The 14,044-nt window shown below is 41.4% G+C and overlaps 1 protein-coding gene and 1 non-coding gene across 2 annotated transcripts in view; both read right to left on the bottom strand.

The window, feature by feature from the left end:
- LOC112245414 (glypican-5-like) overlaps window positions 1-13,199 on the bottom strand; it is a 156,429-nt gene extending 143,230 nt beyond the window's left edge. Inside the window, exons 1-2 of the mRNA XM_024413544.2 lie at window positions 12,611-13,199; window positions 10,627-10,788 (exon numbers count right to left, since the gene is read on the bottom strand). Of these exons, the coding sequence (XP_024269312.1) occupies window positions 10,627-10,788; window positions 12,611-12,776 (328 nt within the window). The 5' untranslated portion in view covers window positions 12,777-13,199. The remainder of the gene's footprint in view (window positions 1-10,626; window positions 10,789-12,610) is intronic.
- A 309-nt stretch (window positions 13,200-13,508) lies between these two features.
- Window positions 13,509-13,581, bottom strand: trnam-cau. The gene has a single exon. It is a non-coding gene; the product is annotated as a tRNA-Met (tRNA).
- Between the last annotated feature and the right edge of the window lie 463 nt (window positions 13,582-14,044).

Raw genomic sequence — 14,044 nt, 5'->3', positions numbered from 1 at the left:
CAGTGGCACACCAACGCAGGAACATACATACTCTGATCATTCACACACACACTCAGAAAGACACACACAGCGCAGCACATGGGACGTGGGAAGGGCAGAACTGTAAATGTGATACTGGTCCGCACCTTCAGGTTTGTGGACGGAAGCTGGAGATCTTAAACCTGTGTCAGCCACAGACAGAGGGGTGGGTGTGGGAGCAGAGGGGTGCAATACTCTCTTTTCAAATTCAGGGGCACTGAATCAGGACTCTCCGCCTCTTTCCCCTTATGTGGACATATCCTAGCAACGGTGTCCCAAAAACAAGGGCATTTGATTTGATTTATTAGGATCCCCAATAGCCATGCTAATGGTGACAGCTAGTCTTACTGGGTTCTGACACATACTAAAAAAGACATTACAGACAAAATGCTTTACAATTTACATACACTACATGTTAATGTTTATAAATGTATCTATCAGTTATGCATACATGTCAGTACATACACGTAACAAGTAGGTCACATGGGGGAGAGGCGTTGTGCAGTGAGTTGTTGCTTTATTTGTTTTTTGAAACAAGGTTTGCTGTTCACTTGCACTATATAAGAATGAAGGGAGTACCATGCCCGAATGGCTCTGTATAATACTGTACATTTCCTTGAATTTGTTCTGGACCTGGGGACTGTGAAAAGACCCCTAGTGGCATGTCTGGTGGGGTAAGTGTGTGTGTGTGTCAGTGCTCTGTGTAAGTTGACTATGCAAACAATTTGTAATTTCCCCCCAAAATACAGTGCCTTGCGAAAGTATTCGGCCCCCTTGAACTTTGCGACCTTTTGCCACATTTCAGGCTTCAAACATAAAGATATAAAACTGTATTTTTTTGTGAAGAATCAACAACAAGTGGGACACAATCATGAAGTGGAACGACATTTATTGGATATTTCAAACTTTTTTAACAAATCAAAAACTGAAAAATTGGGCGTGCAAAATTATTCAGCCCCTTTACTTTCAGTGCAGAAAACTCTCTCCAGAAGTTCAGTGAGGATCTCTGAATGATCCAATGTTGACCTAAATGACTAATGATGATAAATACAATCCACCTGTGTGTAATCAAGTCTCCGTATAAATGCACCTGCACTGTGATAGTCTCAGAGGTCCGTTAAAAGCGCAGAGAGCATCATGAAGAACAAGGAACACACCAGGCAGGTCCGAGATACTGTTGTGAAGAAGTTTAAAGCCGGATTTGGATACAAATAGATTTCCCAAGCTTTAAACATCCCAAGGAGCACTGTGCAAGCGATAATATTGAAATGGAAGGAGTATCAGACCACTGCAAATCTACCAAGACCTGGCCGTCCCTCTAAACTTTCAGCTCATACAAGAAGAAGACTGATCAGAGATGCAGCCAAGAGGCCCATGATCACTCTGGATGAACTGCAGAGATCTACAGCTGAGGTGGGAGACTCTGTCCATAGGACAACAATCAGTCGTATATTGCACAAATCTGGCCTTTATGGAAGAGTGGCAAGAAGAAAGCCATTTCTTAAAGATATCCATAAAAAGTGTCGTTTAAAGTTTGCCACAAGCCACCTGGGAGACACACCAAACATGTGGAAGAAGGTGCTCTGGTCAGATGAAACCAAAATTGACCTTTTTGGCAACAATGCAAAGCGTTATGTTTGGCGTAAAAGCAACACAGCTCATCACCCTGAACACACCATCCCCACTGTCAAACATGGTGGTGGCAGCATCATGGTTTGGGCCTGCTTTTCTTCAGCAGGGACAGGGAAGATGGTTAAAATTGATGGGAAGATGGATGGAGCCAAATACAGGACCATTCTGGAAGAAAACCTGATGGAGTCTGCAAAAGACCTGAGACTGGGACGGAGATTTGTCTTCCAACAAGACAATGATCCAAAACATAAAGCAAAATCTACAATGGAATGGTTCAAAAATAAACATATCCAGGTGTTAGAATGGCCAAGTCAAAGTCCAGACCTGAATCCAATCGAGAATCTGTGGAAAGAACTGAAAACTGCTGTTTACAAATGCTCTCCATCCAACCTCACTGAGCTCGAGCTGTTTTGCAAGGAGGAATGGGAAAAAATTTCAGTCTCTCGATGTGCAAAACTGATAGAGACATACCCCAAGCGACTTACAGCTGTAATCGCAGCAAAAGGTGGCGCTACAAAGTATTAACTTGAGGGGGCTGAATAATTTTGCACGCCCAATTTTTCAGTTTTTGATTTGTTAAAAAAGTTTGAAATATCCAATAAATGTCGTTCCACTTCATGATTGTGTCCCACTTGTTGTTGATTCTTCAAAAAAAAATACAGTTTTATATCTTTATGTTTGAAGCCTGAAATGTGGCAAAAGGTCGCAAAGTTCAAGGGGGCCGAATACTTTCGCAAGGCACTGTATGTTTCTTAGAAATACAAGAAGTGACACAGAGAGAGATTGGCATGCATACTATTAATATTATCCCTCTGATTACAATGAAGAGCAAGACGTGCCGCTCTGTTCTGGGCCAGCTGCAGCTTAACTTGGTATTTCTTTGAAGCACTTGACCATATGACTGGACAATAATCAAGATAAGATAAAACTAGAGTCTGCAGAATTAGCTTTTTGGAGTGTGGTGTCAAAAAATCAGAGCATCTCTTTATTACGGACAGGCCTCTCCTCGTCTTTACAACCATTGAATCTATATACATTTTGACCATGACAGTTTACAATCTAAGGTAAAGCCAAGTAATTTAGTCTCTTCAATTTGTTCAACAGCCACACCATTCATTACCAGAATCAGCTGAGTTCTAGAACGTAGGTAATGATTTGTACCAAATCATTGACAACAACTATTTGTTATGGGTTTCAGTGACTTCATAAGCTGTGGTTGCTGATATGTATATGGTTGAATCACCAACATATATGGACACACATGCTTTGTTTAATGCCAGTGGAAGGTCACTGGTAAAAATAGAAAAGAGTAAAGTGCTTGAAAGCTGCCCTGCGGTACACCACACTTCAAATGTTTGACATTAGACAAGCTTCCATTAAAGAAAGCCCTTTGAGTTATTTTAGATAGATAGCTTTGAATCCACGATATGGCAGAGGTTGAAAAGCCATACCACAAGTTATCTCAACAGGTTATGGTCAATAATATCAAAAGCTGCACTGAAATCTAACAGTATAGCTAACACAATCTTCTTCTTATCAATTTCTTCCAACCAATCATCAGTAATTTGTGTCAGTGCAGTACATGTTGAGCGCCCTTCTCTATAGCATGCTGAAAGTCTGATGCTAATTTGTTTACAGAGAAATATAATTGGATTTGGTCAAACACCATTTTTTCCAACAGTATTCTAAGAGCTGGCAGCTAGCTGAAAGGGCAGGGATTATTCAGGGATCATGCTCATCTGTGATATTATTAAGAGGTCGCTGAAGAGGATGCTGACGTTTTACATGCTCCACACCAACTGTGCTATTTTGTCATTTTTTTTAGCGTTTGTTTGTAACCAATTTTTTAAAACTTATTTTGTACATAATGTTGCTGCTACCGTCTCTTCTGGACATCAGAACAGAGATAACTCACCTCATACTGGAAGAAGCTTTTTCCTTTAACAAGTCCGCCGAGAAGGATATACTAATTTCCCGGAAACAGGCCCAAATCCCCGTCATTTTCGTGAAGAAAAGACAGAAGAAAAGGGGAAAAGGGGCTGCTGTCTGAGAATCCGTAGGCGAGCAAGTAAACTCCCACTGTCATCCGTTCTATTGGCTATTGTGCAATCATTTTTAAATAAAATGTATGACCTACAATTAAGATGATCCTACCAACGGGACATTAAAAACTGTAATATCTTATGTTTCACCGAGTCGTGGCTGAACGACATGGATAATATAGAGCTGGTGGGATTTTCCATGCACCTGCAGAACAGAGAAGCTATGTCTGGCAAGACGAGGGGTGGGGGTGTGTCTATTGTCTATAACAGGTGGGGCGCGATGTCTAATATTAAAGAAGTCTCAAGGTATTGCTCGCCTGAGATAGAGTACCTTATGACAAGCTGTAGACCACACTATCTACCAAGAGAGTTATCATCTATATTATTCGTAGCTGTCTATTTACCACCACAGACCGACACTGGCACTAACACCACACTCAACCAACTCTATAAGGCCATAAGCAAAAAATAAAATGCTCAACCAGGCAAAATCCACATCGAGCTAAAGGCTCAAACTGCTGCTTTCAAGGAATGGGATACTAATCCGGACACTTATAAGAAATCCCGCTATGCCCTCAGACGAACCATCAAACAAGCAAAGTTTCAATAACGGATTAAGATTGAATCCTACTACACCGGCTCTGACGGTCGGCGGATGTGGCATGGCATGAAAACTATTACGGACCACAAAGGGAAACCCAGATGTGAGCTGCCCAGTGACAAGAGCCTACCAGATGAGCTAAATACCTTTTATGCTCGCTTCGATCCAAGCAACACTTAAGCATGCACAAGAACACCAGCTGTTCTGGATGACTGTGTGATAACGCTCTCAGTAGCTGATGTGATTAAGACCTTTAAACAGGTCAACATTCACAAAGCCGTGGGGCCAGACGGATTACCAGGACATGTACTCAAAGCATGCGCGGACCAACTGGCGAGTGTCTTCACTGACATTTTCAGCCTCTCTCTGACAGTCTGTAATACCTACATGTTTCAAGCAGACCATCATAGTCCCTGTGCCCAAGGAAGATAACCTGCCTAAATGATTACTGCCTTGTAGCACTCACATCGGTAGCCATAAAGTGCTTTGAAAGGCTGGTCATGGCTCAAATCAACAGCATCTTCCCGGATACCCTAGACCCACTCCAATTCTCATTACCACCCAAACAGATCCACAGATGATGCAATCCCAATCGCACACCTCACTGCCCTGTTCCACCTGGACAAAAGGAACACCTATTTGAAAATGCTGTTCATTGACTACAGCTCAGCATTCAACACCAATATGCCCACAAAGCTCATCACTAAGCTAAGGACCCTGGGACTAAACACCTCCCTCTGCAACTGGATCCTGGACTTCCTGGCGGGCCACCCCCAGGTGGTAAGGGTAGGCAACAACACGCCTGCCACACTGATCCTCAACACTGGGGCCCCTCAGGGGTGTGTACTTAGTCCCCTCCTGTACTCCCTGTTCTCCAATGACTGCGTGGCCAATCACAACTCCAACACCATCATTAAGTTTGTTGATGACACAACAGTGGTAGGCCTGATCACTGACAACGATGAGACAGCCTGTAGGGTTGGAGGTCAGAGAACTGTCAGTGTGGTGCCAGGACAACAACCTCTCAATCAATGTGAGCAAGACAAAGAAACTGATCGTGGAATACAGGAAAAGGTGGGCCGAACAGGCCCTAATTAACATTGACGGGCCTGTAGTGGAGAGGGTTGAGAGTTTCAAGTTCCTTGGTGTCCAGATCAACAAACTGTCATGCTCCAAACACACCAAGACAGTTGCCAAGAGGGCATGACAAAACCTATTTCCCCTCAGGAGACTGAAAAGATTTGGCATGGGTCCCCAGATCCTCAAAAAGTTTACATCTGCACCATCGAGAGCATCCTGACCGGTTGCATCACAGCCTGGAATGGCAACTGCTTGGCATCTGACCTAAGGCACTACAGAGGGTAGTGCGAACGACCCAGTATATCACTGGGGCCAAGCTTTCTGCCATCCAGGACCTATAGAAAAGGCGTTGTCAGAGGAAAGATCATAAAATTGTCAGAAACTCCAGTCACCCAAGTCATAGACTTTTCTCTGTTACTGCACAGCAAGTGGTACCGGAACGCCAACTCTAGGACCAAAAGGCTCCTTAACAGCTTCACCCACAATCCATAAGACTGCTGAACAATTCATCAAATGGCCAGCTGACTATTTACATTGACACCCCCCACCTCCATTTGTATTGTACACTGCTGCTACTCGCTGTTTATTATCTATGCATAGTCAATTCACCCCTACCTACATGTACAAATTACCTCAACTAACCTGTACCCGCACACTGACTCGGTACCAGTACCCCCTGTATATAGCCTCGTTATTGTTATTTTAATGTGTTATTTTAGTACTTTTTATAATTTTTTACTTTAGTTTATTTGCTAAATATTTTCTTACCTCTTTTTGAACTGCACTGTTGGTTAAGGGCTTGTAAGTAAACATTTCATGGTAATGTCTACACTTGTTGCATTCGGCGCATGTGCCAAATAAAGTTTGATTTGATTGGATGTGATAGGTTCACACTAGCAGCCTGGACAAGAGGGCATACAGGTCATCAAGCACCATAACTGACTACTGACTCCCAAGACTGCTATCCTGTCTCCTGTCCTGGCCATATCGTCCAGCCATGCAACAGGCTCCTTAATGGGACAGATTGAAGGGGACAGCCTAGGTCTCTGCAGTGCTGACCCTACATGCCCTGCCTGTACCCCTATACCCACCCGCACCTGCCACATTGGGCAAACACACCCTGGTCATAAACGTTTGAACTTGGCAGATTCTAAATGGCAAGACCAGGGGCATGTTTCTGCACTGCCTGGCAGGGTTGTGTTAGTTAGTCCGTCCAATCTACTCTAACCTCTGAGGGTTTCTATAAGTAGTGCTTAGTTGCCTGGGTACACGTGTGGTCTTTGCTGGTGGGCAGGGGGTGGAGGTATGTAGATTTGTATGGGTCCTGCAAAAGCCAAAACCTTAAGGTAACAAAAGCTGCTGAATGGTCATTTGGTGTTACCTCTCAGTCCGAGAGTAAAAATTAGGTTCAGATGTAACTCATGAATCTCATTTATAACTATTAGTGTCCAGCACATTTACGTCAATCTAAGTAACATAATACAAAAACTCCCATCAAAATCCTTCAGTTTAAGCTAGTTTAAGTCTCAATCCACTGCATTCGCCTATTTGGGCCTTCCGCATCTGTGGTGGAAGGTGTCAGACCAGGAGACATCCCGAAAAGTGGTCTTCTCACAAAAACGTCTGTAGCGGCTGAACAAATTGGCCTACAAACATTTTGCTCTACGACCCCCACAAGTGTCACGGGACTCGTCTGAAGGTAACCCATACAAATGAATGGAAGTATTCAGGCAGTTTTGAGTGAACAAAAATAAGGGATTAAACATACAGTACCAGTCAAATGTTTGGACACACTTACTCATTCAGGGGTTTTTCTTTATTTTTACTATTTTCTACATTGTAGAATAATAGTGAAGATGTCAACGCTATGAAATAACACATATGGAATCATGCAGTAACCAAAATCAATTTTATGTTTATATTCTTCAAAGTAGCCACTCTTTGCCTTGATGATAGCTTTGCACACTCTTGGCATTCTCTCAACCATCTTCATGAGGTAGTCACCTGGAATGCATTTCAATTAACAGGAGTGTCTTGTTAAAAGTAGATTTGTGGAATTTCTTTCCTCCTTAATGCATTTGAGCCAATCAGTTGTGTTGTGACAAGGTATGGGTGGTATACAGAAGTTAGCCCCATTTCGTAAAAGACCAAGTCCATATGATGGCATGAACAGCTCAAATAAGCAAAGAGCAAAGCAATCATTACTTTAAGACATGAAGGTCAGTCAATGCGGAAAATTTCACGAACTTTGACAATTTCTTCAAGTGCAGTCGCTTTCTTATATTTCCTAGATATAGGACAGACACTTCAAAACTTTATTCCTTGTCTTTTTTCCATTTAAATATTCTTATTTTTATACCTAAAGCGGTCCTCATATTCAAATATCTAAATGATCCATGGTATGACATCTTAAAGCAATTCTTAAAACAATTCAGGTAGGGTCCATTTTGGAACGGGTTCAACTCTTTGGTCCCAAGACGACCTCTAGCACAGATGTATCTTCTGCTTGGATAGTTCCATCTACTTTAAATTACTGTATTTGATTGTGTTGACAACCAAACACAATTCAATGTCACTAAATATCAAATCTGCAATCAACCAGAGCTTAAAATCCTTGGCCTATTGTATTGTCTATTTTTTTGTTGAATTCTGGTTTGAATTCAATCATTTTGCTGTTGATGACTTTGCAAATGCTACACTAAATAGGCCTACATAGCATCATTGATGATTGATAAAGTATGGTTAAATTTCATTTGCTCTGTTAAACCTACCGTTCAGAATTACTTTGATAGCAGCAGTGAATCTATTTAATTTTTATGTGGAGATCTCTCAACAATCATTCTCACGATTACACATTGGTAATAGTCAGTGACAAATATCATAGCTAAAAACCTTGGATGGGAGACCAAGGGGTAGCTGTAGACATATCAATTCTCCAGTAGGAGGTGCTGCCCAGTCTAACTACTTTCTGATAGTAGATATAACATTGAAAATCTGACATTGCTTTAAAGGTACAAATTCAACATATTTTATACAAAGTTTGTCTATGTTCAAATTTGGCTACCATGATGACATAATCCTGTCATTGAAATTTCACCCTCAAAACAACAGTTTACATTGATAACTTTTTCAAATCCAATGTATTTTCCACCTAGATTCCACGTCACAATACGTTGACAAATGACATTGAAACAAAGTTGATTCAACCAGTTTGTCCCCAATGGGCAGACACATGCTCATTGCTCACATGGAGGGCTCCAAACAAAAGACAATCGAAAAAATTAACAAAACTTGTAAATGATGGTATGAAATAAAACAAAACTTGTTTCTCACAAGTGTAGTAGGTTGTGAACTATGCAAACAATGTTTCCACTTCGAGAATGAGAACGGTAAATGACTGTAATTAATACATGCATTAACAGAAATGAATGAAACCAAATGACAGGGATTAACGGTAAATTTACTACTGGTGACATACTACTGGTGACGGGGAATTGATAAAAATACACAATCAAATGACAAACAATTTACACAAATGAAACAATTCATGTGCAAGAATTGTCGGGAGACAGCTGAGCGCATACTGGAGAGCTGAGTGTATTCTGGAGAGAGATGTGCCTATATCCTCGCCACCCACCCCTCCCCTTCTTGTCTCAACATTTAAAATTATATTCAAGACACATTATCTTCACATGTATTTTAGATGATTTTCACTGACAGCCTCAACTCAATAATCAGCTAGGCCTATTGTCAAGCGCGCTGCCCAAATTGTGGACTTCCCAAAAAGGCATAGGCCTACACTCATGTGATTTTAAACAATGCGCAATGTATTTTTTTAAAGAAGCTAATGACCCTCTGGTGTTAAGTCAGGCTCTCTGGTGAAATATGTTTGAAAAGACAGGTGGAATTGTATCATTTTGGCAAATGTATTTCAATTTACTTTCAGACACAGTAGCTGGTATTCAGAGCTTGAATAGCCACAATTTTTAGTCTTAAGTATTTTTTTCAGTTATCAGGCCTGTTTTTTACAAACGGTAGGATACCACATGGATAGTGCATTGCAGGCCAACACTGACCTAGGCTACTATTGTACTTTGCAGGGATAGGAGCGGGGCAGAATTTTTTTTGTCTTGTCTAGGGCGGCATATCGGCCAGGACCGAGGCTGCTCAGAGGACACTGTCCACATCACTCACTTACATCATCTGTCTCTTTTCAGCAGGGATAAAACCCCAAGAAGGCCTCCCTTTCTGAGAAGCCAGGGACCAGCCACTCTCTCTGTGAAAACCAGAGCAGGACAAACCCACTATTCTTCACTCCCATTCAAGACACCTCGTTAGAGACAGATTGATTTCAAATGGTAACACATCTCCAGGGATACTCAGTGAATGTAAACATTTTTCACTCCCTTTCATTCATTGGTTCAAAACAAGACATACTGTGTATTCTCTACTCTAAATGGGAGAGAGAGAGAGTGATTGAAAGAGAGAGAGCGAGAGAGAGAGAGCGAAGCGGAGGCAGACATCGAGAAACAGAGACAAAGAGATAGAGCAGAGGTCAAGTTCTCTTTCTCTGAGAGATTATTTGCTTAATGTGAGGCCTGACTAAATGTTTGCTTTAAAAGCCAATATTGAACAGTACAAAGCCAATATCCAATACCACTGAAGTGGTTCTCGGATTCTCTCAACAAAACATCATAGTTTTTTCTCATGTTATATGATGGTCAAATATCATGTTACTACTGAGTGTAATTTACTTGTAATTTTTATTTAACTAGGCAAGTCAGTTAAGAACAAATTCTTAACAAAGACGGCCTACCGGGGAACAGTGGGATAGCTGCCTTGTTCAGGGGCAGAACGACAGATTTTTACCTTGTCAGCTCAGGGATGTGATCCATCAACATTTTGGTTACTGGCCCAACACTCCAACCACTAGGCTACCTGCAGCTGTAATAATGTAACATTTTTGCCTTTATCAGAACAAAATACTTTTGGCTGCGTGTCAGTTCAGAGCGCATTCCATTCAATGAGGTGAGACTGATTTTTAAGTAAATCAAAAGATGTAATTAAACCAAACCAAGTGGCAGTCACACTGACATGAAACATTGTTCATGGACTTCAGAATTGACCCCTTACTGAGGGGCGCAGAGGGCCAAAGTGGTCCCAAGGCTTTACACAGTGAATCTGTCCTATCATCTCATTCTCCTGTCCCACATATCTATCTCCCTTACCCCTCCATCCTGTCCCTATCCTTACCCTGGAAGGCAGAGGCGTGGCCCACGATGAGGTACTTGAGCTCAAAGCTGTAGGAACGGATATTCTGGAGAGTCTCTCTGCGCACTGCTGCCTGGTAACTCTCCTCCATCTTGCGTGTGCAACACGACGGGCCTGTGTGCTTGCAGATCTGCAGCTCGCCATCTGGGAAAGAAGAGGAAAGCAAACTTGAGCATGACACAGACCTCAAATGTGAAAAACATAAACTAAGTGTGTTGGAAGCTTTGACCAAATGTGATTAATAATACTTACCCAAATAGTTGAGTAAATAAATGGTTCAAAGACATTGTTTCTCTACACTTCTACTAGTTCTCATATATACCCATCCCCTGTATTCAAGTTCCCTTTGAGTTAGCAAAGCTTCCTCTGCTACAATCTCATTTGGATGAGGTCCAGGGTGATTATACTGATTTATCTCCCATATGAAACTAATACACCAAGCTGGGATTGTGGAGCCAGAAATGAGAGTGAGAAAGAGCTTCAGAAATAGACTTTGGTTATCAGGCTGGCTGGACGTAGCTGAATCAAAGTCCAGATACAAAATCTCCAAGGGTGTAGAGAGGATGCAGAGGGAGTGATGCTCACCAGAGTTAACAACATGCTTACTTACAAACTCAACTGGGCCTAAGTCATTGCATGTGTCAATCACGAAGGAATTGTGGAAACAAATCTATCATGTATCTGATGACAGGTGACAGACTTACAGTACATTCGGAAAGACCCCTTGACTTTTTCCACATTTTGTTACGTTACAGCCTTATACTAAAATTGATTAAATAAAAATAAATCCTCAGCAATCTACACCCAATACCCCATAACGACAAACCCCCCCCAAAAAGTTTTTAATGTTTGCAAATGTATTAAAAATTTAATACTGAAATATCACATTTACATAAGTATTCAGACCCTTTACTCAGTACTTTTTTGAAGCACCTTTGGCAGCAATTACAGCCTCGATTCATCTTGGGTATGATGCTACAAGCTTGGCACACCTGTATTTGGTGAGTTTCTCCCATTCTTCTCTGCAGATCATCTCAAGCTCTGTCAGGATGGATGGGGAGCGTTGCTGCACAGCTATTTTCAGGTCTCTCCAGAGATGTTCGATCGGGTTCAAGTCCGGGCTCTGGCTGTGCCACTCAAGGACATTCAGAGACTTGTCCTGAAGCCACTCCTGTGTTGTCTTGGTATTTCTGTTTTTTCTTTTTAACACATTTACACATTTCTAAAAAACTGTTTTCGCTTTGTCATTATTGGGTATTGTGTGTAGATTGATGAGTGGGGGAAATTATTTAATCAATTTTAGAATAAAGATGTAATGTAACAAAATGTGGAAAAAGTTAAGGGGTCTGAATACTTTCCGAATGCATTGTATATATACACTGTAGAATAGACAATCATACACAACATGCAGCTCAGTTATTGTGGCCCCGTGGGGCTCAGGTCACCGCCACTTGACCTGTCCATTGAGGACTGGGGTTGAGAGAGAGAGAGAGAGAGAGAGAGAGAGAGAGAGAGAGAGAGAGAGAGAGAAGATTTTTGGGGTGCATTTGAGAAGGAAACAAGATTGATTTGATTTAAATGGTTTGATTGCTTTTTGTTGCTTGCCAAATAATAAGCTGATATATAACTGCAATGTTATTGATTGTGACTGTTAGTGCCAGTACATCCATATAATAAACTCAGTATTTGAAAAGAAAAGAAACAAGAGATGGCCTCCCTTCACAGGGACTTACTTCCAATTCTTAGGATGGTCTTTAAACAAAGATAAGCATCAACTACTACTTACTAGGCATATTTGCTTGAATCTGTCTCTAGACCTAGGCTACTGTAGTTACATTTTTATGATTGTGATTTATCAATTCCCTGTGGAAAATAAACGGGTACACAGCACGCACACGTGCAAAGTGGCTCCTGGACATTCTGCTGAGAAATTGTGTTAGGACCTACAAGTCAAGTGCGCACTAACCTGTTCCAGGTGCCTCGGGGACCCATTTCAACGGACCGATCTGGCGCAATTGAAACGCCGTTTTAACCTCATGGCAACTGTGCACTCCTGCACCTGAAGCTCCACATAGTACAACTGTCAGGTAAATCAACCAAAAGTCAACGCGTTGGAGTATTGTTTGGAACATCGCACCATTTCAATCAGATAGACTATCAAGGTATCCTAGCAGTGGTATGGTCGTTTGTAAAAGTAGCCGAATAAGCTATTTAAGTAATACAATCCCAAAATAAATTCGCAGTCCTTATCAACTGGATCGATCTGTTAGAATATCACATTTTGGGTCTGTTCATTAGAGCGCACGACGTTCCCTCTCTCAGTGGGCTTTCCAGTTAAAATCCATGCACTTCAGAAAGTGAAACGCTGTTCTTTGGATACAGCTGAGCGCTCTCTCTCTCGCACCCTCTCTCTCTCACACACCGCGCAAACCGGCCTACACTATCTTTGAAATTCTCGGTTTGAAACATCACACAAGATTGACTAACAGAAAAACGTTCTTAAAGTGCAAAATTATATAGTGGGTTCTTTGTTCATAGATGTTGGCTATTCCTTGTGCGATCATTTAAAACAATACCACAGCAATTGGAGCTCGAATAACATATTGTTTTTCTTCTAATAACACAATGTATAGTCCTAATGATTGATTTATACTGTATATGCTTCTCTAGCCTGCAGAGATGAATCTAAAACAGAACACCGCGTCCACCGTGTGGTCAGTCGTGGAATTAGTTATGTAAAAGCAGTTCTACCAACCGTAGCGCCTGATTGATATCATATTTATCTATGTATTAACTTGTGTTCGCATTCATAGGTCAAAAATAAATTGAGATCTCAAATGTCGCTATTAAATGTATAAAACATCTGCCCCGTGTGAGGCTCGAACTCACGACCTTCAGATTATGAGACTGACGCGCTGCCTACTGCGCCAACGAGGCTCGTATAATTAGGCGTTCACCCACCATAATAAAGATGGAATGGTTTGAACCATATTTTGGACAATATATAAATAGAAAACAATGCTGCTTCCGTGGTCTAAGAACATAAAGTACTGTACATTCATCAGTCAACCTATATGCCAATACACTTAGCTAAAGGAGAAAAACGGAATCACAGTAAGGTATACTGAAAAAATATTAAAATGCAACATACAACCATTTCTATGATTTTACTGGGTTACAGTTCATATGAGGAAATAGTAATTAGGTCCTAATCTATGGATTTCACATGCAAGGGAATACAGATATGTCACAAATACCTTTAAAAAAATGGGCCTCACAATGGGCCTCAGGATCTCTTCAAAGAGTTTTTGTGCATTAAAAATTCCCATTGATAAATGCAATTCTGTTCGTTGTCCATTGTTTATGCCTGCCCATACCATAATCCTACCGCCACCATGGG

This window comes from Oncorhynchus tshawytscha, linkage group LG01 (assembly GCF_018296145.1).
Source record: "Oncorhynchus tshawytscha isolate Ot180627B linkage group LG01, Otsh_v2.0, whole genome shotgun sequence".
In the NCBI taxonomy this organism is placed as follows: domain Eukaryota; kingdom Metazoa; phylum Chordata; class Actinopteri; order Salmoniformes; family Salmonidae; genus Oncorhynchus; species Oncorhynchus tshawytscha.
Note: the sequence above shows the minus strand (reverse complement) of the source record. Positions and strands in the feature narration are given on the sequence as shown.